This window comes from Mustelus asterias, chromosome 23 (assembly GCF_964213995.1).
Source record: "Mustelus asterias chromosome 23, sMusAst1.hap1.1, whole genome shotgun sequence".
In the NCBI taxonomy this organism is placed as follows: domain Eukaryota; kingdom Metazoa; phylum Chordata; class Chondrichthyes; order Carcharhiniformes; family Triakidae; genus Mustelus; species Mustelus asterias.
In genome coordinates, this window is record NC_135823.1 from 61,677 (window position 1) to 87,421 (window position 25,745).

At 46.2% G+C, this 25,745-nt stretch overlaps 1 protein-coding gene across 1 annotated transcript; it reads right to left on the reverse strand.

The window, feature by feature from the left end:
• Positions 1-13,030: 13,030 nt before the first annotated feature.
• On the reverse strand, positions 13,031-21,956 carry LOC144510330 (uncharacterized). Its single transcript, XM_078239769.1, has 6 exons — positions 21,833-21,956; positions 19,410-19,723; positions 19,005-19,310; positions 16,133-16,252; positions 15,946-15,993; positions 13,031-14,075 (listed from the first exon to the last, which is right to left on the reverse strand). The coding sequence occupies exons 3-5, from the start codon at positions 19,255-19,257 to the stop codon at positions 15,950-15,952; spliced, it is 417 nt and encodes a 138-aa protein (XP_078095895.1). The 5' UTR covers positions 19,258-19,310; positions 19,410-19,723; positions 21,833-21,956; the 3' UTR covers positions 13,031-14,075; positions 15,946-15,949.
• Positions 21,957-25,745: the final 3,789 nt, after the last annotated feature.

Sequence of the window (25,745 nt, forward strand, 5' to 3'; positions counted from 1 at the left end):
CACACGCATTATCTCTCTCTCATATACACACAGCCAGAATCTCTCTCTCTCAAACGCACAAACGCTCTTTCTTTCTCTCGCTCTCTCTCACACACACAGATCCAGAATCGCTCTCTCTCTCACACACACAAAATCTCTCTCAAACACACAAACATCTTCCTCTCGCATACAGACACACACAGCCAGAAGCTCTCCCCCGCTCCTCCCCCCCCACACTGACACACAACCAGAATCTCTCTCTCTCTCTCGCTCACGCACACACTTTCTCCCTCTCACACATCCACTATTCACACATCCACCATTCACACATCACCTGGATCCACTACAGTTCGCCTATCGCCGCAACAGCTCCACAGCAGATGCCATCTTCCCGGCCCTGTACTCAACCCTGGAAAAGCTGGATAACAAAGCCACCTCTGTCAGGCTCCTATTAACCGACTACAGCTCAGCCTTCATCGCCATTATTCCGACTAAACTCATCTCTAAACTCCATGTCCTGGGCCGCGGCTCCTCCCTCTGCAATTGGATCCTGAACTTCGTCACCCTCAGACCGAAATCAGTAAGGATAGGCAACAACCCCTCCTCCACGATCATCCTCAACACCAGTGTCCCACAAAGCTCTGTCCTCAACCCCTTACTATACTCCTTATACACCTATGACTGTGTGGACAAATTCCCCTCCAACTCGATTTTCAAGATTGCTGATGACACCAGCGTCGTGGGTCGGATTTCAAACAATGATGAGACGGAGGACGGGAATGAGAGAGAGAATCTGGTGAACTGGTGCCGCAGCAATAATCTCTCCCTCAATGTCAACAAAACGAAGGAGATAGTCATCGACTTCAGGAAGCGCAGTGGAGGATGCGCCCTGTCTACATCAATGGGGACAGAGTCGAAATGGTCAAGAATCATAGAGGTTTACAGCATGGAAACAGGCCCTTCCGCCCAACTTGTCCATGCTGCCCTTTTTTTAAAACCCCGAAGCGAGTCCCAACTGCCTGCATTTGGCCCACATCCCTCTCTGCCCATCTTACCCATGTAACTGTCTGAACGCTTTTAAAAAGACAAAATTGTACCCGCCTCAACTACTACCTCTGGCAGCTCGTTCCAGACACTCACCAACCTCTGTGTGAAAAATTGCCCCTCTGAACCCTTTTGTGTCTCTCCCCTCTCATCTTAAATATATGAGCTACAACTTTTTAGGTATCCCGATTCTGTCTACAATTCCCGCTGCCTCGGAAAAGCAGCCAGCATAATGAAAGACCCCACACACCTCGGACATTCTCTCTTCCACCTTCTTCCAACTGGAAAAAAAGATACAAAAGTCTGAGGTCAGCTTCTTCCCTGCTGCCGTCAGACTTTTGAATGGACCGACCTCGCACTAATTTGATGTTTCTCTACACCCTAGCTATGACTGTAGCACTACATTGTGCACTCTCTTGTTTCCTTTTCTATGAACGGTATGCTTCATCTGTATTGCGCGCAAGAAACAATACTTTTCCCTGTATCCCAATACAGGTGACAATAATCAATCAAATCAAATCAACACACAGACACACACACAGTCAGAATCTCTCTCTCACACACAGACACGCCAGAATCTTTCTCACTTTTTCTCTCTCTCTCACACACACATGCACACACACATGCACACACAAACCGTTACCAATCTACACTCTGCTGGATAATGTCAGAATTACACCCCACCCCCCACCACCCCCCCGCCCCGCCCCACCACACACACAGATAGCCAGAATTTCTCTCTCACACACACACAGACATAACCTTTGTCATTCTCTCTCTCTCTCTCACACACACACGCGCGCACACTTTTATCAATCTACCCTTTGCTGGATAATGTCAGAATCACACACCCACGCAGACACAGACAGCCAGAATTTCTCTCTCTCTCTCTCTCTCACACACACACACACACACACGAACACACATACAAGCACACACACCTTTACCAATCTACCCTCTGCTGGGTAATGTCAGAGTTACACACACACACACACACACACAGACACACAGCCAGAATTTCTCTCTCTCTCGCATACACACACACACCTTCATCACTCTTCCCATTCCTGGATAATGTCATAAACAGACATATACACATTTACAGATCCATACTCTCTGCTGGGTACTCTCTGAATTTTATTGGACGCGATATTACCGGAAACAACTTGGCTTAAGATTGTTTAGTTGTTTGTTCAGTGTATCACAGGCGGTACATTGAATGTAAGATTTCCATCTCTGTTAGCAGTGGTTCCATTCTTATAGAATCCATTTCTGATCCGCCTCTCTCTTATTTGCGGCGCTTTCAATACAGCAACATTCACTCCTCGGTAAAGAGTCCAGTGCTGCAACCCCGCCCTAAACCTGTAAGACATTTTATCTGAGGGAAATATATAGATATGCAACTTAGATTCGTATCAGTTTATTTATTCTGCATCAAACACGAATCTGGTTTCACTGGGGATATGTATTAATTAAGAAAATAATTAAAGTAGAAGTAAATAAGATTATTTTTCAAATCAAAATATCCAGTCAGAAAACGAGACTATTTGGCTGTTAGACAGGACCAATCAATCCAAATAGACAGTTCTTCTGTATACCTGCCAGTCTCTGACGTCCCATGTTGAAGGGGAACTGTTCACAATTTCTCACTCAGCTCATGACTTCAAAAAAATGGAAACCGGTTTTCTGGTTCCCCTAGCGGTGAGAGAAGAACTTGTTCTGCATGGGACATAACTGAAAAAAAAAACTTCTTGCGGGTGAGAAGGGTCAAGATCCCTTCTTATTGTTTTGAATAACAGCGTCTCCTAATGGCGCGCCCACACACACACACACTCATACACTTACAGACTCACATGCACACTCACACACACATACTCATATAATTAAAAATTCGCACATTCATACACTGACACACACACACACACTCATACACTGACACACACTTATACACATTTGCACACACACTCATACACATGGTCTCGCCAATGTACCATGCCTTGGGGTATCCTTTCCTGCAGGTAGACAATGTTGGCCGAGTCGCAAGAGTATGTACTGTGTACCTGGTGGATGGTACTCTCATGTGAGATGGTGGCATCCATGTTGATGATCCGGCACATCTTGCACAGTTTGCTGTGGAAATACTCACTGTATAGTGTCGTGGTCACTGTTATCCTGAAGGCTGGCTAGTTTGCTGCGAAAAATGGCCTGTTTGAGGTTGCGCGGTTGTTTGAAGACAAGTAGTGGGGGTGTGGGGATGGCCTTGGCGAGATGTTCGTCTTCATCAATGACATGTTGAAGGCTCCGGAGAAGATGTCGTAGTTTCTCCGCTCCGGGTAAGTACTGGACGATGAGGGTACTCTGTCCGCCGTCTCCCGTGTTTGTCTTCTGAGGAGGTCAGTGCGGTTTTTTGCTGTGGCGCGTCAGAACTGTCGATCGATGAGTCGAGCGACATATCCTGTTCTTACGCAGGCATCTTTCAGCGTCTGTAGGTTTCTATTCTGTTCCTCCTCATCTGAGCAGATCCTGTGTATACGGAGGACTTGTCCGTAGGGGATGGCTTCTTTTACGTTTTTAGGGTGGAAGCTGGAGAAGTGGAGCATCGTGAGGTTATCCGTGGGCTTGCGGTACAGTGAGGTGCTGAGGTGACAGGCCATGATGGAGATGCGTGTGTCCAAGAATGCAACCGATTCCGGAGAGTAGTCCATGGTGAGTCTAATGGTGGGAGGGTACTTGTTGATGTCATCATGTAGTTGTTTCACTGACGTTTCGCTGTGAGTCCAAAGGAAGAAAATGTCATCGATGTATCTAGTGTATCGCATCTATTGAAGGTCCTGTGTGGTGAAGAGATCTTGTTCGAACTTGTGCATGAAAACGTTGGCATACTGAGGTGCGAATTTGGTCCCCATGGCGGTTCCATGTGTATGACTGAAGAACTGGTTGTTGAAGGTGAAGATGTTGTGGTCCAGGATGAAGCAGATGAGTTGCAGAATTGCGTCTTGAGATGGGCAGTTGTCGGCGTTAAGTACTGAGGCAGTTGCAGCAATGCCGTCGTCATGGGGAATGTTTTTCGCCTCTCCCTGGAGATCACATGGTCTGGAATGGGGGGGGTGGGGTGAGTAAATAGGTTGTGATGAACAAAACATCGTAGCTGTGAGGGACAGCTCGGTGGATAGGATATTAGGATGTAGATAGGCTGGAAAATTGGGCGGGGATCCTGGATTCAGGATTCAATCCTGGACCGGGGAGCGGCGCGGGCTTGGAGGGCCGAAGGGCCTGTTCCTGTGCTGTATTGTTCTTTGTTCTTTGTTCTTTGATATGGTGCTCGACTCATCAGTCGACAGTTCCGATGCGCCACAGCGGAAAACCACACCGACCTCCTCAGAACATACACACGGGACACGGTGGACAGAGTACCCTTCGTTGTCCAGTACTTTCCCGGAGAGGAGAAGCTACGACATCTTCTCCGGAGCCTTCAACATGTCATTGATGAAGAGGAACATCTCGCAAGGCTATCCCCACAGCTCCACTTGCCTTCAAACAACTGCGCAACCTCAAACAGACCATTGTTCATCGCAAACTACCCAGCATTCAGGAGAACAGCAACAACAACACAACACAGTCCCGCCACAGCAACCTTGCAAGATGTGATGGATCATCGACACAGATGTCATCATCTCACGTGAGAACATCATCCACCAGGTACACGATACATACTCTTGCGACTCGGCCAAAGTAATCTACCTGATACGCTGCAGAAAAGGATGTCCCGAGGCATGGTACATTGGGGAGACCTTGCAGACGCTACGACAATGGATGAATGGACACCACTCGATAATCACCAGGCAGGAGTGTTCCCTTCCTGTCGGAGAACACTTCAGCAGTCAAGGGCATTCACCCTCCGATCTTTGGGTAAGCATTCTCCAAGGCGGCCTTCAAGACACACGACAATGCAGAATCGCTGAACAGAAACTGATAGCCGAGTTCCGCATGTATGAAGGTGGCCTCAACCGGGATCTTGGGTTCATGTCAAACTACCTGTAACCCCCAGGACTTGCCTGGGCTTGCAAAATCTCACGAACAGTCCTGGCTTGAGACAATTCACACCTCTTTAACCTGTACTTAACCCTCTCTCCACTCACATTGTCTGCACCTGTAAAGACTTGATTACCTGTAAAGACTCGCATTCCAACTATTATCTTGTAAATTGAGTCTGTGTCTATATGCCCTGTTTGTGAACCCAATCCTCCACTCACCTGATGAAGGGGCAGTGCTCTGAAAGCTCGTGCTACCAAATAAACCTGTTGGACTTTAACGTGGTGTTGTGAGACTTCTTACTGCACTTGATGTGATGAGTATTTTGAAAAGTCTTTATTATTTCTCTTTTTACAGCATAACCTCAGTAGAAAACTTGAATGTGATTACTCTTTCTGTAATAACCAATTTGAAATATCTCAAAATTTCCTTTGCGTTGCGTTGAAGCAACGCAGAATGCTACATGATTTGTGTAGAGAACCTGAATGTTTCATTACTTCCTGTGGTGGCCATTTTGTCATATTTTTCATGATCTTTGAGATATTTTATGAATAAGAAATTGGAAAAAATATTTTTTCCACGGTGTGTTTTGATTTTTAATCTTTTGACTTGAAGCCGAGGTTTGATCCATAGTGTAGGAATTGTGTGTTTTGGAGGAAGAACTTCCCTTCGTTGAAATCTGCAGTTCTCTGGATTCACTCCAAACAGTTTGAAGACAAGGCAGCTTCCCAAAACAGCAGAGAGACTCGTCCAGCTGCCAACAACATCAGATTTTCACCTTTCTGGAAAGCAACAGAACTTTCAAAACAATAGGGAGAGAGGGAAAACATTTCTTTTTAGCTTGCTGTCCCTTCTAAAACTCAACTCCAACCTGGAGCTCCAAACTGAAACTGAAAATGAAATCCCTATCACCTGACGTGCCCATATTTTTTTCTCCTTCCAACAATAAAATCACATCAGGCTGTCAGCATGAATTTAAAGAAAAATTCTTAAAGGGACACTCACATCACACATGCAACTTCCAGGGTCGTAAAATGTGATGTATATGGGAGTTGATTTGAGGACTCTGGGTCTGTACTCAATGGAGTTTAGAAGGATGAGGGGGATCTCATTGAACCTCACCGAATTCTGAAAGGCCTGGTTAGGGTGGACATAGGGAAGTTGTTTCCATTAGTAGGAGAGACTGGGATCCGAGGGCACAGCCTCAGAGTTAAGGGACGACTCTTTAGAACCGAGATGAGGAGGAAATTCTTCAGCTGGAGGGCGGTGAATCTGGGGAATTCATGGCCACAGAGGCCAGGTCATTTAAGACAGAGATAGATAGGTTCTTGATTGGAAAGGGGATCAAAGGTTACGAGGGAAAGGCGGGAGAATGGGGATGAGAGACCTATGAACCATGATTGAATGGTGGAGCAGACCCGATGGGCTGAATGGCCTAATTCTGCTGATACATCTTATAGTCTTATTGTCTTTTTCTATGTAGATATTTTTATTTCCCTAATCCATTGATTTCACAGCGTAATAAGTAAACGTTGAGTTAGAGAGAGAGATTGAGGCAGAGCAGGTGAAATAGAGAGTGAGAAAGAGAGCGAGACAGAGGGAGAAAGAGAGAGAGAGGGGGGAGAGATAGAGAGAGGGGGAGCCAGAGATAGAGATACGAGGCTGAGAGAGACAGAGTGAGAGAGACAGATAGAGAGAAAGAAAGAGAGATAGAGAGAGAGAGACAGAGAAAGAGAGACAGAGAAAGCCAGTGCGAAGGACAGAGAGCGAGAAAGAGAGAGAAATAAAGAGAGAGAGAGGGAGAGAGAGAGAGGGAGAGAGAGCAAGAGAGAGTTAGACAGAGAAAGAGATAGGGAGAGAGAGAGAGACAGAGAGAGAGAGAGATAGAGAGATAAAGTGAGACAGAGAGAGGGAGAGAGAGAGAAAGACACAGAGAGAGCCAAAGGAAGAGAGAGAGAGATAGCGGGAGGTGGACAGAGAGAGAGAGAGAAAGAGAAAGAGAGGGACAGAGCGAGCGAGAGTGAGACAGCGAGAGAAACAGAGAAAGTCAGTGAGAGGGACAGAGCGAGACAGCGAGGGTGGGAGGGAAAACGTTAGACAGAGAGACAGAGGGAGAGACAGAGAGAGAGAGAGAGGTAGAGAGAGAGGGAGAGAGAAAGAGAGAGCGAGAGACAGCGAGAAAAACAGACAGACAGAGAGACACCCGGAGAGAAGAAACTGGCGGAAACAAAGTCTCTGAATGTTTTTAAAAGTGTTTTCCTTGGACGGTTGATAGATTCTTGATAATTGGCAGGAACGTGGCGTTGAATTTACAATTAGGTTAGCCCCGATATGATTGACTGGGTGAGCAGGCGCGAAGAGGTGATGGCCTACTCCTTTTCTGAGTTCATATGTTCATATCCAGATATTGTTTTTACTGATGTTGCTTGAGGGAGAAATATGCCCACAAGTGGACCCACTCTGGTTGTCCTGCTCACAGTGACCATGGCATACTTTAAATTCCAGGTGAATAGACACGGGGCTTTTGTTTCAATTGATTGGAGAATATTGACATGTGATTCATTATGATCAGCTGTAAATAATCCACTCCTTCAGCATGAGGTTAGTGATAGAAGAAAGAGATAGAGAGTCTGGTGAACTGGTGCGGCGATAATAATCTCTCCCTCAGTGTCACCAAAACGGAGAAGGTAGTCATCAATTTCAGGAAGCGTAGTGGAGGACATGCCCTTTGCGTATATCAACGGGGACGAAGTTGAAATGGTCGAGAGCTTAAACTTCCCAGGTGCCCAAATCACCAACAACCCGTCCTAGTCCGCCCATGCTGATGCTATAGTTAATAAAGCCCAACAATACCTCTACTTTCCCAGGAGACGGTGGCATGCCTGCTACAACCCTCACCAACGTTTCCAGGGTGTAGAACATAGAACATTACAGCGCAGTACAGGCCCTTCGGCCCTCGACGTTGCACCGACCAGTGAAACCAATCTAAAGCCCATCTAACCTACACTATTCCAATATCATCCATATGTTTATCCAATAATCATTTGAATGCTCTTAATGTTGACGAGTCCACTACTGCTGCAGGCAGGGCATTCCACGCCATTACTACTCTCTGAGTAAAGAACCTACCTCTAACATCTGTCCTATATCTCTAACCCCTCAATTTAAAGCTATGTCCCCTCGTGTGAGCCATCACCATCCGAGGAAAAAGGCTCTCACTATCCACCCTATCTAATCCTCTGATCATCTTGTATGCCTCTATTAAGTCACGTCTTAACCTCCTTCTCTCTAACGAAAACAACCTCAAGCCCCTCAGCCTTTCCTCATGCGATTTTCCCACCAGACAGGCAACATCCTGGTAAATCTCCTCTGCAACCTTTCCAACACTTCCACATCCTTCCTATAATGCGGCGACCAGAACTGTACGCAATACTCCAAGTGCGGCCGCACCAGAGTTTTGTACAGTTGCAACATGACCTCCTGGCTCCGAAACTCAATCCCTCTACCAATAATAGCTCACACACCGTACGCCTTCTTAACAACCCTATCAACCTGGGTGCCAACCTTCAGGGATCTATGCACATGGACACCCAGATCCCTCTGTTCATCCACACTGCCAAGTATCGTATCATTCGCCCAGTTCTCTATATTCCTGTTACTCCTTCCAAAGTGAATCACTTCGCACTTTTCCGCATTAAACTCCATTTGCCACCTCTCAGGTGTACCATAGAAAGTATCGTTTTCGGATGTACCACGGCTTGGTATGGCTCCTGCCAAAACCGCAAGAAACTACAAAATATTGTGAACGTAGCCCAGACCATCACACAAACCAGCCTCCAATCCATTGACTTTGTCTACACTTCCCGCTGCCTCGGGAAAAGCATGATGAGGAGATGCCAGCGTTGGACTGGGGTAAATACAGTCCGAAGTTTAACAACACCAGGTTAAAGTCCAACAGGTTTATTTGGTAGCAAAAGCCACACAAACTTTCGGAGCTCCAAGCCCCTTCTTCAGGTGAGTGGGAATCCTGTTCACAAACAGGGCATATAAAGACACAGACTCAATTGACATGACTAATGGTTGGAATGCGAATACTTACAGCTGATCAAGTCTTAAAGGTACAAACAATGTGAGTGGAGAGAGCATCAAGACAGGCTAAAAAGATGTGTATTGTTTCCAGACAGGACAGCCAGCGAAACTCTGCAGGTCCAGGCAGGCTGTGGGGATTACAAACAGTGTGACACGAACACAATATCCCGGTTGAGTCCGTCCTCATGTGTGCGGAACTTGGCTATCAGTTTCTGCTCAGCGACTCTGCGCCGTCGTGTGTCGTGAAGGCCGCCTTGGAGAACACTTACCCGAATACTCGGGTAACTCGGGAAAAGCAGCCAGCATAACTAAGGACGCCACGCATCCCGGACATTCTCTCTTCCACCTTCTTCCGTCGGGAAAAACATACAAAAGTCTGAGGTCATGTACCAACCGATTCAAGAACAGCTTCTTCCCTGCTGCCATCAGACTTTTGAATGGACCTACCTCGCATTAAGTTGATCTTTCTCTACACCCTACCTATGACTGTAACACTACATTCTGTACTCTCTCCTTTGCTTTCTCCCCTATGTACTCTATGAACAGTCTGCCTTGTCTGTAAAGCACACAAGAAAGAATACTTTATCGACACTCTATCTGACTGTGACACTACATTCTCTACCTTCTCCTTTCCTTCTGCCCTATGTACTCTATGAACAGTATGCCTTGTCTGTTTAGCGCTCAAGAAGCAAAACCTTTCACTGTATCCCAAGTATAAACGGGAGCAACTGTCTGCTACCTCAATCGTGCTAACCCTGCAAAGGCATCATTCTAAATGAGGAGTGAGGATGACACAAACTACAAAGAGATACCCAGGGCAGTGAGGAGCGGATGGTCTTTTTGCTGTTTTCCACATACTAGCTTTTCTCTTTGGTGACTCGTCATCTGCGCTGGAAAACATGCTGGAAATGTACGTTTTGCAGATACTACGTGCAGTGGTTAAGAACTGGAAAATTCAGCGCTGTGTTTATTTTGCCTCAGCGCTTCCCGTTTATAGTTCAGGAGCCCGCTCATATCTCAGTACGCCAAGACAAACACCTCACAGCTTATGCTTCACTGGGCGCTTCAGACTGTTCAAACTGTGGAGAAAAGGCAAAGTTAATTTACTTTTTTATGAGTCACAAGTAGGCTTACGTTCACACTGCAATGAATTAACTGTGAAAATACCCTAGTCGCCACATTCCAGCTCCTGTTCGGGTAACACTGAGGGAGAATTTAGCTTGGCAAGTTCACCTCACCTGCACATCTTTGGGACCATAGGAGGAACCCGGAGCACCCGCAGGAAACCCAAAACCCAAGCAGACACGGGAGAGTGTGCAAACTCCACACAGACAGTGACCCGAGCCCGGGAATCGAAACTGGCGCTGTGAGGCAGCAGTGCCAACCACTGTGCCGCCGTGCCGCCCTTTGTTGGGCAGCGTGGATAATTTGCTGACCTCAACAGCACGACTGGTTGCGCCATTCACCTGAGCATGGGGGTTAGCAATCTAATACAGAGTGTTGCGTTGAATTCATTCCGGATATCTTCATTTATTTTGTTTTGAACCAGAAGGTGTCAGATTGAAGATAACACGAAAGAGGAGTGAACGTTTTACTTATTGTTTCACCTGGTGTCTGTTTCCCTGTCTATCTCTCTGTGGCATAATTATCCTCTTACTCGATGGAGCATGGACAATCTGCTCCAGGCTGTTATCCTTCACATTAAACGCAACCACGTGGGGAGGCAATGGCCTAGTGGCATTATCACTGGACTTAATCCAGAAACTCAGCTAATGAGGCATAGATCGGGTGGACTCTCAGAGGCTTTTTCCTAGGGTGGAAATGGCTGCGACGAGAGGACACAGGTTTAAGGTGCTGGGGGGTAGGTACAGGGGAAATGTTAGGGGGAGGTTTTTCACACAGAGGGTGGTGGGCGAGTGGGATCGGCTGCCGTCAGTGGTGGTGGAGGCAAACTCAATAGGGTCTTTTAAGAGACTCCTGGATGAGTACATGGGACTTAATAGGATGGAGGGCTATAGGTAGGCCTAAAAGGTAGGGATATGTTCGGCACAACTTGTGGGGCCGAACGGCCTGTTTTGTGCTGTAGTTTTCTATGTTTCTATGTTTCTAATGTTTGGGTACCCGGGTTCGACTCCCGCCACGGCAGAGAATGGAATTTAAATTTAATAAAAAAATATCTGGAATTAAGAATCTACCAATTACAATGGTTAGCACTGTTGCCTAACAGTGCCAGCGCTACTGTTGCCTAACCCGAGTTGAATTCTGGCCTCGGGTCACTCTCTGTGTCGAGTTGGCCCACTTTCCCCATGTCGGCGTGGGTTTCCACCGGGTGCTCCAGTTTCTTCACACAGTCCTAAGATGTGCGGGTTAAGTTGATTGACCATGTTAAATTCCCGGTAGTGTCAGGGGGATTAGCAATGTAAAAACATGATGTTCAGGGGATAGGACCTGGGTGGGATTGTTGTGGTGCTGGCTCGATGGGCAGAAAGGCCTCCTTCTGCACTGCAGGGATTCTATGAATGTTGATCTGTTCATTATTCCTCAAACAAAGAAGAGGAATAATCTGGAACCCCGACCCTCAAATAGTTTGCTGAGAAAGGTGGGGTGGCGGTCATGGAAAACTACCAGAATTTCGATGTTGTTCGGTAATACGATGGAGGTTTATTGAATGGAACAGCGTGGATGGAGTTAATACAGATCAGTCAAGACAGACCAAACTCACCGAGTGGCTGAATGGACTCCACCTGCCCCAGTGTTCTTGTGGATACAGCAGTGTATTCCAAGGCAAATTTAGGACTGATGCCAGGAGCCTATCACACAGGAAGTGATCGGCATTGAGAATGGTTCTCTGGGTAGAGTGAATTGGGGGATAATTGAATGAAACCCCTGCATTCCTCAAGAAACAATTGTCCTGGTGGATGAGAAGTTCAAATCCTCATGGGGTGGATGGACTGTCTTGCGCACAATAACTTTTCCCATTTTGAAAATACCCTTCGTTGAAAGGTCAGTCACGAGGGGACATAGATTCAAGGTGAGGGGCAGGAAGGTTTAGGGGGGTGTGAGGAAAAGATTTTTCACTCAGAGGGTGGTGAGGGTCTGGAATGCGCTGGCCGGGAGGGTGGTAGATGCGGGTTGCCTCACATCTTTTAAAATGGACCCGGATAAGCACTTGACACGTCATAACATTCAGGGCTCCGGGCCAAGTGTTGGTAGATGGGATTTGGCGGGAGTTCAGGTCTCGGTGCAGACTCGATGGGCCGAAAGGCCTCCTTTGCACTCCATGATTCTATGATTCTGCATAATGTACACATGGCTTCAAATACTCTTCGCAATTTCTGTGCAGAATGATTTTTTGGACCAGTGCAAAGCGGTGTGCATTTGAAAATGTGTCTACGCGTTTGTATCAGGAATTGTCCAAGGTTCTATATTATATCAGAGAATAACAATTATCTAATTATCCAAAAATCATCACACGACATTCGAGATTCTTAATAGTTATGATATTAAAAATATCATGGGGATATGTCGTACCGTGTCAGTGAAAAATCATCTGAAATGTACTCACTCGTTTGCCTAATCTTCCAACGTGACTGAATAATTGACGTTTGCAAAGTTGGCCAGCAAATCTGTTGCATTCAAAGCCAATGGGTTCTGCTTCAAGCTGTATGGATTTTATTTATTCATTGGTGGGACATGGGCGTCGCTGGTTGGTCAGCATTTATTGCCCATCCCCAGTTGCCATTGGAGGGCAGTTGAGAGTCAACCGCATTGCTGTGGCTCTGAAGTCACATGTAGGCCAGACCGGGTAAGGAGACAGATTTCTTTCCCCAAAGGATATTAGTGAACCAGGTGTCATTTTTTGGGATAATCGCCAATAGTCATCAGTAGATTCTTAATGTCAGAGTTTGTTTTTTATTTAATCTAAATTTCACCATCTGCCGTGGTGGGATACGAACCCTGGTCCCCATTAGCTAACTTTCTGGATTATGAGTCTCGCGATGATACCACTAGGCCTTCGCCTCCCCATTCAGGTAGGAACATTTACTAAGAATTAAGAAAACAAAATCACCATTAAAATGGTGGTGTGTTGAAAGATGAATCATTCTCAAGGGCATTGGGAAAAAGCCAAGAGTTTAGACTAAATTGATGGTTCAAACAAATGACACTGGCTTGACGGGCAGAATGGCCTCTTTCTGTGCTGGAAATTGCCACAATTCTAAGCTTCGAGTCTATAAAATCCATTTACCCGGTGTTCAGACGGGAATATGGATTGCAGATAATATTCTTTCAGGATTAAATGCATCAGTGTCCAATACCAGGGTACATCCAGTTAAGGCTCGGGACACATTTAATCTTGCAGATTTCATATTCATGCAGCCGAAATCCTGAACCAATTGCTAACATGCCTGGTCAGCCCTTAATCCCATCTCCAACGCACACACACTCACCCTAAAAATGTCTGTAAATTAGCTGAAGAGCCACCGGAAACATATTTGTTCTAAACCCTTATAGAAACCGGAATCACACAGCTTACATTTGGTATTCAAAACCTGTTTCAATATTTAGATAACTCCGGCAAAGATATATTTTGAATTATTTCTTGCACAATGACGGTAGAAAATGCAGAATAGAATTTTAAAAACCGCTATGAGAAATTAGAAGCATGGAGAGGTGAAATTGCACTGCAGGTGATATCCTGTCTCAGAATGGCGGACACTTAGAAAAAATTCATTTTCCGCTTTGGTCGCCATCATAATATTGAGCCACCAATCCGCCCGAATTTGCACCGGCTGCACTTTCGGAATTTCCCGGGCAACAAGAAAAATGTTTCGACAACACGAGACATCCGGGAAACACACGGTGAGTTTTCTCTCTTTCCCCTCGAGTTAGAGTTTTGGATCCTCGTTAAAGGCCAGGCGAGCGTAAAGCGTCTGTGGATGAAAAGTGATCAGTTAGTGCAATCCACATCATTATTATAGGGATAGGCGAGACCACTGAGTCCCCCACTCCACCCCTCCCCGCCCCCCCCCCCCTCCCGCCGCCCGCCACTCTATTCAATCGGTTCATAGCTGGAATGTAGCTCAACTCACAGTCACCCACCAATATTGAATAATCCTTAATCCACTCCCTAATATAAATCTAACTGTCGCAGTTTTGAGAGTTCCAATTGCCCAATGTTCTATATAGCTTTTTAGTGACCGGAATTCCGCTCCGCGTGCTGTGAAGAAGTGTTTTGATTTTATTTATTATTGTCACATGTATTACTATGCATTGAAAAGTATTGTTTCCTGCCCAGTATACAGACAAAGCATACCGTGTACGGAGGAGGAAAGGAGAGGGTGCAGATTATAGTGTTACAGTGACAGCTAGGGTGTAGAGAAAGTTCAACTTAAATGAGTCAGGTCAATTCTAATGTCTGATGGCAGCAGGGAAGAAGCTGTTCTTGCGTGGGTTGGTACGTGACCTCAGACTGATGTATCTTTTTCCCGAAGGAAGAAGGTGGAAAAGAGTATATCCAGGGGTCCTTGATTGTGCTGGCTCTTTTTTACATAGAAACGTAGAAGATAATAGCAGGAAGAGGTCATTTGGCCCTTCGAGCCTGCTCCACAACTCATTACGATCATGGCTGATCGTCCAGCCGAATAGCCTAACCCTGCTTTCTCCCCATAACCTTCGCCACCAGGTGCGATATCCAGCCGCCTCTTGAATACATTCAATATTTTGGCATCAACTACTTCCTGTGGTAATGAATTCCACAGGTTCACCACGCTTTGTGTGAAGAAATGTCTCCTCATCTCCGTCCTAAATGGTCTACCCCGAAACCTCAAACTGTGATCCCTGGTTCTGGACTCCCCCACCATCGAGAACATCCTCCCGCAATCTACCTTGTCTAGTCCTGTTAGAATTTTATAAGTCTCTGTGAAATCCCCCCTCATTCGTCTGAACTCCAGCGAAAACAATCCTAACCTAGTCAATCTCTCCTCATAGATCGGTCCCGCCATTCCCGGAATGAGCCTGGTAAACCTTCGCTGCACTCCCTCGAGAGCAAGAACACCCTTCCAAAGTGGATACGCTTGGTATGTGTCCTGCTCTGTCCAGGACCACAAGAACTGGTCGAATCCCATCACTCAAACCAGCCTCCCATCCATTGACTCTGTCTGCATTTCCCGCTCTCTCGGAAAAGCAACCAGCATAATTAAGGACCCGACGCATTCCGGACTTACTCTCTTCCACCTTCTTCCGTCGGGAAAAAGATACAAAACTCTGAGGTCACCTACCAACCGACTCAAGAACAGCTTCTTCCCTGCTGCCATCAGGCTTTTGAATGGACCTACCTCGCACGAAGTTGATCTTTCTCTACGCCCTAGCTATGACTGTAACACTACATTCTCCACTTTCTCCTTTCCTTCTCTATGAACGGTATGCCTTCTCGGTATAGAGCGCAAGAAACAATACTTTCACTGTACCCCAATACACGTGACAATAATAAATCAAATCTACGTATTCTATAAATGGTATGCTTTGTCTGTATAGCGCGCAATAAATAATACTTTTCACTGTAAGCTAATGCATGTGACAATAATAAATCAACTCAAATCAAATGTTCCACGAATGAATTGAACAAAAAAGCTAACTTGGAAGTAGTGTCATTCGGCCTCGAAACTTTCTCTGTCCGTGGAAGCCGCCAGGCTGTTTGAGATAATCCAGAATTTTCTGTGTTGGTTATGAATTCTAAACCGCGGATTAATAAATAATGAAAAGTATCCGTGTGGTATAGCAACAACAATTCCATTCATTCACCTCTTCATTCTGTTTGTGTTCTCAGTTCCTCATCACTGTTCGCGGTTCCTGTTAGAAAGAGTGATTTAAACTGAAATTTAAACTGGCTACATTTCACACCGAACCCGCTCAGAAGTGTCAATAACTCAGCGATAAATGTGTGGATTGAGAGCGCCTCGCAGTAACAGCGTCCTCCAACAATCGCTACCTCTCTGCCGGTTCCTGCAGATCCTTCTTCCGGCCACAAGGACCAAGCCCAGAAGGAGAACCGCCGCAGCCGACAAACGCCCGGAAAACAGTAAATGACAGGTGGTCGGGAAGGGAGAATCTGCAAAAAGAATTAAACTTTTACTGAAAGAAAATCAAGTGTGGAAATAATTAAACAAGCGAAGGATTTTGTCCAATCTAACTGTCCAATTTAACAGAAAAATGGTCAAAAGTATTTGCACACTTTCCCATTATGTAATAGAGTAGCACTTTTACAATAGGACACAAGGCGAGGTAGAGAGACAGTGACAGGGAGACTGAGCATTTTTTGAACAGGGCACACAGAGAGATGGAAGGAGAGAGTGAAAGATTCAGGGAGAGAGTAACCATCGAATCCCACAGTGCAGAAGAAGACCATTCGGGCCATCGCGTCTACACTGACAATAATCCCACCCTATCCCCGTCACATCACGCATTTACCCTGCTAATCCCCCTGACAGTCGGGTCAATTTAGCATGGCCAATCAACCGAACCCGCACATCTTTGGACTGTGGGAGGAAACCGGAGCACCCAGAGGAAACCCACGCATTCACGGGGAGAATGTGCAGACTCGACACAGACAACCCCCGAGGCCGGAATTGAAACTGGGGCTCTTGGCGCTGTGAGACATCAGTGCGAACAATTGTGCCACCGTGTTGCCCAATCGAGAGATTTTTAAAAAGCACTTTTCCAATGGGACACAGGGAGAGGCAGAGAGAGAGAGTGACAGAGGGACTGCGCACTTTTTGAACATAGAGAAAGGAGGAGAGTGTGAAAGATTCAGGGAAGAGAAAGAACCAAGATGTTACAAAGCCCAGTTTAAACAACAGAGAAATAAAGCACGAAGTGGAATCATAGAGTCATAGAGGCTTACAGCATGGAAACAGGCCCTTCAGACCAACTTGTCCATCCCGCCCCTTTGTTAACAACTAAGCTAGTCTAATTTGCCCGTGTTTGGCCCATATCCCTCTGTACCCATCTTACCCATGTAACTGTCCAAACGCTTTTTAAAATACAAACTTGTACCCGCCTCTACCACTGCCTCTGGCAGCTCGTTCCAGACACTCAACACCCAGTGTATGAAAAAATTGTCCCAGATATATTGACAGAATAAATGATTCAAAGATAGAGCAGCAATCTGAGAGAACACCGTTCAAAGATAGAGAGATAGGCAGAGACGATAACTTATACAGAAGTATTTAGTTCAATTTTCAATAGGGAAAGATTCAGAGAGCTTTTGAGAAAGAGCGAAAAGAAGAGAACAAAATAGATATCATTGGAGAGCGATAGGTAGACACTTAGATGAAGCACCATGTAACTAGCACAAAAATAGTAAACATAGAACGCTGGAGAATGCAAGATAAACCAATAAATAGAGGGAAAGAGAGAGAGACAGAGAGAGGGCGATGAATATCTGAAGTTAGAGTGAGAGTGAAAGAGAGTGACAGACTGACTGAGAAAGCTACACCAGGGTATAAATTGAATATTGATAGAGAGAAAGGGTGGGGATTAGGTGGGGGGGGGGGGGGGGTGGGGGGGGGGGTGGTGGTGGATGGTGGGGGAGAGAGATTGTAAACAGGGGAAGATAAACAACTAGACATATCGTAGTATGCCTGCAGAACACAACAAGGCCTATCGGCCTATCGAGCCTGCGCGACAATAGTCCCACCCAGGTCTCAACCACTTAATCCCAAATATTTACCCTGACACTAAGGGACAATCTACCATGGCCAACGCACCTGGCCTACACATCTTTGGACACTAAGGGGCAATTTAGCATGGCCAATCCACCTAACTCGCACATCTTTGGACATTAAGGGGCAATTTAGCATGGCCAATCCACTTAACCCGCACATCTTTGGACACTAAAGGGCAATTTGCCATAGCTAATCCAACTAACCTGCACATCTTGGACACTAAGGGGCAATTTACCATGACTGATCTACCTGACTTACACACCTTTTGACACTAAGGGGCAATTCAGCCTGGCCAATCCACCTCGCCTGCACAGTTGTGGACACAAAGGGGCAATTTAGCATGGCCAATCCAACTAACCTGCTGATTCATGACACTTGGGCTCAATTAACCATGGCCGATCCACCTGGCCTACACATCTTTGGACACTAAGGGGCAATGTAGCACGGGCAATCCACCTAATCTGCATATCTTTCGACACTAAGGGTCCATTTAGCACGGCCAATCCACCTAACCTGCACATCTTTCGACACTGAGGGGCAATTTAGCATGGTCAATCCACCTAACCCACACATCTTTGGAGTTTGGGAGGAAACAGGAGCACCCGCAGGAAACCCGGTGTAACTGAATGGGATTGAAGTAGAGAGAGACGAAGGGATGAATAAATGGTTCACCGCCGTGCTGAGATAGAGTGCGACACGGGGATATAATCACACATTTCAATTTGACACACAGGCAGATTGGTCCTTGACCTTCAGACATGTAACGGTGTCTTAGCCAGATGCAAGAAGTGGGAGAGGGGAAGAGGCCATTCGGCCTATCTCGCCTATTCTGCCATCCAATAACACCATGGCTAACCGTGCACATAAACATCACTTTCCCGCCCTTTCTCTTACCCATTATTCTATCCCTTCTGGCGAATCTGTTTCAGTGATTAAACATCCAAGGCTCTCTACGGTAGCGAAGAAGAGTTAAAATATCAGAAAACGAAACTGGGAGGGCTGTGATAGGCCAGTGTTGATTTAGATTTCAATGGAGATGCCCGCAGAGACATTTGTAATTTACAAAGTTGGACTGCTCTTAGTAAAGTGTCCCGTTAATATTAAATGGATTGAAAAATGGTCATTGTGAATAGCTACCTCTCTGAGATGAGACACTTTCACTGAGAATACTTTCACTGGAGTTGACCTGAACGGTGCAAGTACAGCGAGCGCCGCTTCTCCAAGTTTCCGCCGGGAGGCTGATGTAACTCCTGACGGTGTAGGTCCCGTCCGGCTCCAGTGTCCCTGAATCGGTCTGTCCCTCGGTATCCCGTCCCGAAACATTCCAGAGGACGGGAAAGGAATCGGGAGACACGCCTCTGACCAAACACAACAACGGGACTCTTTCCATGGCGGGAATCTCATCCAGCGGCGGAGTGAGGAGGAATATGGTGGGAGAACCCGCTAAATCCGGAAAAACAAAAGGGGAACCCATTGACAAATGGAACAGGACACATTAATTGCTCTGAGGTCCCACATCAATGTAATAATAATGGAATTTACCTGTAATCACTAACTTGGAGCCATTTCCGAATATTTGGGCCAGTAATATATCCCAGAATCATTTATCCGGGAATCCGCAATGGTTAGTGAATAAATACGCCGTTTTTCAGAAATCTCGCTGGAAAATCTCCCCTCAGCTGGGCTGTTCTGGTACGCTCTGTAAATGAAATCCATGTGGTTTCTCTCCCTCTGTCTGTACCAGAAGACAGAGCCAGCAGCTTGACCCTGGATGCGGCAGCTGAGATTAACAGGACTCCCCGCAAGGAGCGTCAGAACCGGCGGAGACTGGGACAAGGTGACCTGAGACATTGTAACTGGGAAAGAGAGAGAGAGAGAGAACAACAGTCACCAGAGGTTATGGAGCTTTCCCTGAAGACAGCGGACTGAAAGCCAATTGGGAGTAAACCTCAAACCAGTCTTCCATCCATTGACACTTCCCGCTGCCTCGGCAAAGCAGCCAGCATAATTAAGGACCCCACGCACCCCGGACATTCTCTCTTCTCTCTTCCACCTTCTTCCGTCGGGAAAAAGATAATAAGTCTAAGGTCACGTACCAACCGACACGAAACAACTTCTTCCCTGCTGCGGTCAGACTTTTGAATGGTCCTACCTAACAGAAAATTGATAATTCTCTACACTCTAATTATGATAACACGACATTCTGCACTCCCTCCTTTCCTTCTCTGTGTACGGTATGCTTTGTCTGTATAGTGCGCAACAAACAATACATTTCACTCTATAGTAATACACGTGACAATATTAAATCAAATCAAATGAAATCACAAAAATGCCCGATTCAGAAAAAGAAATCGCACCATTAAAATCGCTCTGATTATGGTGTTAGTTGCCCCATTTTCCTCCTCCCTTTCGAAAGGTATAATACCAGTCCATTCACCAGTAAATCTGGTTTAAACACTGGGGAGGGGACACATGGAAACCAAGTGATGTTAATCACATAGAGAGGTTCAGTGAAATTACGTTTCTCAACTATTGCTTACATCCCGTGTCTCTCCTTAAATGAAAGCAAATGACTGGGGATGCCTGGAACTGAACAAAAAACAGAAGATGCTGGGAAACCTCAGTGGGGGTACGGGAATTGTGATCAGTGCCGACTCGATCGGCCAAGTGGCCTCCTTGTGCGCTGAACAAACTGACTCTATGATTCTCGGTCTGAGAGCATCAGTGGAGGGAGAATAGACCCGACGTTTCCAGTCTGGATGATTCTCGGTCAGAGTTCCATTGCCTCTCCGCCGATGCGCTCAGAATCCTAGAATGACAGAATCCCTACAGTGCTGAAAAAGGCCGTTTGGTCCATCGAGTCTGCACCGATCACAATCCCTCCCAGGCCCTAATGCCGCAAACCCATATATTTACACTGCTAATCTCCTGATACGAAGGGGCAATTTAGCATGTCCATTCAAACTAACCCGCACATCTTTGGACCGTGGAAGGAAACTGGAGCACCCGGAGGAAACCCACGCAGACACGGGGAGAACGTGTAAACTCTGCAGACAGTGGCCCAAGCCGGGAACCCAAGCCTGGCGCTGTGATGCATCAGTGCGAAGCACTGTGTCGCTGAGATGTTCCAGTACTTTCTATTTTTGCTTCGTTTCTGCTTCTCCTCCGTTGACTGTGGACGCTAAAGTTTGTTCAACAGTTTATAACTGACTCTGACGTTCCACTTGAAGTTCGAGCTTTCTCTCCAAAGTGGTCAACATTGTTAATGGAGCCCATTGACATATCATATCTCGTGAGAAATGGCAATTCGGATCAATTAAACTCTAATCATTGTTATTAATCGACGTTCCATTTTGTCAGTAACATTTGTTTCATTGTTAAGTTAAACTTGCACGCTGAATCACACCTTATAGCACGGCAGAAGACGGGGAGAAGGTAGGTGGGGGGGGGGGAAGGTGGAGGGTGGGGGAGGGTGGGGGGCGTGGGGGGGTGGGGGCGTGGGGGGACGTGGGGGGGGGGTGGAGGGGGGGTGCGGGGGGGAGGGGTGGGGGGAAGGGGTGTGGGGGAGGGGGTTGGGAGGTGGGGGGAGGTGGGGGGTGGGAGGTGGGGGGACCGTTCGGCCGTTCGAGTCGGTGTTGAATCTTTGAAAGATTTCGCTAACATTACTGAATTTTCCCTCTTAAATACGTATCCAATTCCCCCATTTTGAAAGTTCCAATTGCCGCTTTTGAAAGTTCCTGTTGAATCTGCTTCCTCCGCCCTTTCAGGCAGAGCCTTCCAAATCGCAACAACTCAGATGGGTAAAAAAATATAACTCCCCTCATCTCCCTCTCTGTTACTATTACCAAATTCTTCAATCCATGCTCCTTTGGCTCCAGACACTCGTGCCAACGGAAACAGTTTCTGCCTCTTCGCTCTATCTAAATCCTTCTCCACTCTATCTGAATATAATGAGGATATCTCACCCTGAAAGAGATGGAACAGTGCACAGATACCGAGGAAACTCATTGTCCTTGCGCCAGACCGTGAGACTCTGAGCCCCGGATCCGAATCTGACAGAGATCTCGCTCTTGTTCTCTCTGTGTGGGGGAGGTGTGAAATATGCGCATTGTGTATATGAATGAAAACACGACTGGGGTTTGAAAATAGAACCGAGGTAGGGAGCTCTCTGCGGTTTTCCTGTTTACTGTAGGTCCAAGTGCTGGCGTGCATTCGACATGTTCTACAAAATACCTCAAACATCTACTCACATCTGTTACACCAGACTTGGAGTGCAGAGCACGGTTCTTCCTAATCTGGTAAGGATTCTCTGGTAGTGGAAAAGGTGCAGTTAACACTTCACAACGAATGATGCCAGAAATGAGAGTGTGTAACTGTTAGTGAGTCTTGAAGTGTTTGGAGGTCTTTTTCTCGAAACAAAATTGAAAATTGAGGGCTGATCCACCGAAACATTTAGAAATATGAAATGCTTCAACAAGGCAGAAGTAGGATTTCAAAATATTGCAGGATGAGTTCGTCGCCAAGCAGGAATTCAGGACAAAATTGTATTTTGGAAGAACAAAGAACAAAGAAAATTACAGCACAGGAACAGGCCCTTCGGCCCTCCAAGCCTGCATCGACCATGCTGCCCGACTTAACTAAAACCCCTTCCGGGGACCATATCCCTCTATTCCCATTCTATTCATGTATTTGTCAATACGCCCTTAAAAGTCCCTACCGTATCCGCTTCCACTACCTCCCGCGGCAACGAGTTCCAGGCACCCACTACTCTCTGTGTAAAAAATCTGTAAGAATGGGCAGAATATAGAATTCGGTCGCATGGGGAATGCTTTTGATTTGATTTGATTTGATTTATTATTGGCACATGTATTGGGATACAGTGAAAAGTATTATTTCTTGCGCGCTATCCAGACAAAGCATTCCGTTCATCGAGAAGGAAAGGAGGGAGTGCAGAATGTAGTGTCACAGTCAGAGCCAGGGTGTAGAGAAAGATCAACTTCGTGCAAGGTGGGCCCATTTTTCATTGTATAGTAATACATGTGACAATAATAAATCAAACCAAATCAAATGAAAATGTGCCGATTCAAAAAAAATCGCACCATTAAAATCTTTCTGACAATGGCGTTAGTTGTCCCATTTTCCTCCCCACTTCCGCTTGAGACGAATGACAAAGATGGGCAGCTGGATAGACACGAAGGAGAGAAAGGAGAAGAAGGATATGTTGATGGGGTGATAGAAAGAAGGAATGAGGTACCTCTGGAACATTAACAACAGCTGATAGGCCGAATGGTACCAATCTGTACTGTGCTTTTGATGTAATCGTGTTAGAAAAACATGAAAGCAAAGCCATCCTTTGATACCCTGATATGTGAGCAGTTAATGCTGCCTCTTTGCTTTGTATGGGTTGCAACAGGGCATGGTCCACATTTTTTCAGTGAGATTACAGTCGCCTTGTTTAATGTCGAGCCTGGCCCGAACATCGGATATCCCCAGGTTCTTGGTAGCCGGTGATCTGTCTTTGCAAGTGCACTTACTTTTGAAATGTAGGAGATTCAGTCAGGATCACGCAAAACAGAATGCCGAAAATTGACAAATGATAAAGCCTTGATAAGTTGACTTATAGAACCATAAAACTCCTGTAGCGTAAAAGGAGGGCCATTCAGCCCATTGAGCCTTCACCGCCAGCAATCCCACCCAGGCGATATCGCGGTGACCCCACATATTTAGCCTGCTAATTCCCCTGACACTAAGAGGCAATTTAGCATGGCCAATCCACCTAACCTGCACATCTTTATCCATTAAGGTGCAATTTAGCATGGCCAATCCAGCATCCTGCACATTTTTGGATACTTAGAGACAATTTAGCGTGGCCAATCCACGTAACCCGAATATCCTTGGACACTAAGGGACAATTTACCATGATCAATGTACCTCACCTGCACACCTTTGGACACTAAGGGACAACTTAGCATGGCCAATCAGTAAACTGGCACATATTTGGACACTAAGGGGCAATTTTGCATGACCAATCCAGAATACCTGCACATCTTTCGACACTAAGGGGCAATTAAGCTAGTCAATCCACCTAACCAGCACATCGTTGGACATTGGCATTCAAACGGACAGCGTTCTAATTTACAGATACTGTCCCAGACACCTCGATGGCCATTTTTGTTGATTCCTGTTGCTTCTTTTGACAAATCCTCTGAAATCAATGCCATGTAACTCTCGATATTTTGCACTTTTCTACAAATATGTATTCGTCTTTTTTGCAGAAATTATGAATGGCAACAGAACACAGAAACAGACAAGGCTCTGAACACAAAACAAAAAAAAGTAACGTGATTTGTTGTATTTAAGCTAATCCACGTCCTTTACCTTAATATAGGCTGCTGGCCGTAAGAGAATGGGAGAGTAATCATCTTTATTTATCATTACGCTTCCAGAAAGCGAGCAAACCCTTTGCTTTGTGAAAAACTTCCTTTATACTGACAAACAATCCTATTTAAATAGCAGTTGCCTGGTTACTTGTTCTTTACCATCCAAGACCACCTCTACACATGCTCAGTGATGGCACTTGCTGTCGACTGTGTGATGGTCAGTTGACATTCATCATTAACCAGGGTCAGAATCCCGCCTTTCATCTCCAGGGAGAAGAACAGGTGCAAAGTGGATTGACTCAATTCTGTTCCTCATATCAGCTCGTTCACAACCTGTGTGGATCCCTTTGGATGTTGCCTGGTATGGAGGGTCTTAGCTATGAGGAGAGATTGGGTAGACTGGGGTTGTTCTCCTTGGAAAGACGGAGAATGTGGGGAGATCTAATAGAGGTATACAAGATTATGAAGGGTATAGATAGGGTGAACAGTGAGAAGCTTTTTCCCAGGTCGGAGGTGACGATCACGAGGGGTCACGGGCTCAAGCTGAGAGGGGCGAAGTATAACTCAGACATCAGAGGGACGTTTTTTACACAGAGGGTGGTGGGGGCCTGGAATGCGCTGCCAAGTAGGGTGGTGAAGGCAGGCACGCTGACATCGTTTAAGACTTACCTGGATAGTCACATGAGCAGCCTGGGAATGGAGGGATACAAACGATTGGTCTAGTTGGACCAAGGAGCGGCACAGGCTTGGAGGGCCGAAGAGCCTGTTTCCTGTGCTGTACTGTTCTTTGTTCTTTGATTGCTCTGGCCGTCCCCAGCTCCTTACTAATACCGTGCATTAAGTTAGATATATGCAAATCTAGAATCTTGGGTCGTAATAGTTCGGAATGGGAGGTGATGGAGACTGAGGGGATAAGGGGGTGGCTTGACTGAGATGTATAAAATTATGTGGGGCACAGATAGAGGAGATGGAAAGAAACGTTTTAAGTGTATTTATTCGTGCCACTAGTTGGCTCACATTACACTCTAATAAAGTAACTGTGATAATCCTCTTATTGCCACACTCTGGCGCCTGTTCTGGTAGACTGAGGGAAACTTTAGCATGGGCAATGCACCTAACCAGCATGTCATTTGGAGTTTGGGAGAAAGCTGGAGCACCCGGAGGAAACCCACGCAGACACGGAGAGAATGTGCAGACTTCAAACAGAGAGTGGCCCAAGCTGGGAATTGAACCCGGGTCCCTGCCGCGGTGAGGCAGTAATGCTAATCACTATGCCACCGTACCACCCAGTTTTCCTTGGTGGGAGGATCAATGAACAGGGGGCATGGATTTAAGGTGAGGGACAGAATGTTTGGAACCATAGAATCCTTACAGAGCAGAATGAGGCCATTCAGTCCATAGTGCCTGCCCCAACGCGCTGAAAGAGCATCTGGACCGAAATCTATTTTCAGATCTTTTGTCCGTGTTTGAATCAAGGCTGGAATGAAGTAGTCCTTGA

Bases quoted from the DNA above. Each gene is read 5' to 3' on its own strand.
- LOC144510330 (XM_078239769.1), bottom strand. From the start codon at position 19,257: ATGGAAAGAGTCCCGTTGTTGTGTTTGGTCAGAGGCGTGTCTCCCGAT. The intron at 16,253-19,004 runs GTAGCTATTCAC...TTCTTTTTGCAG, and splicing joins AAGTGTCTCATCTCAGAGAG to ATTCTCCCTTCCCGACCACC. The intron at 15,994-16,132 runs GTAGCGATTGTT...TCTTTCTAACAG, and splicing joins CTGCAGGAACCGGCAGAGAG to GAACCGCGAACAGTGATGAG.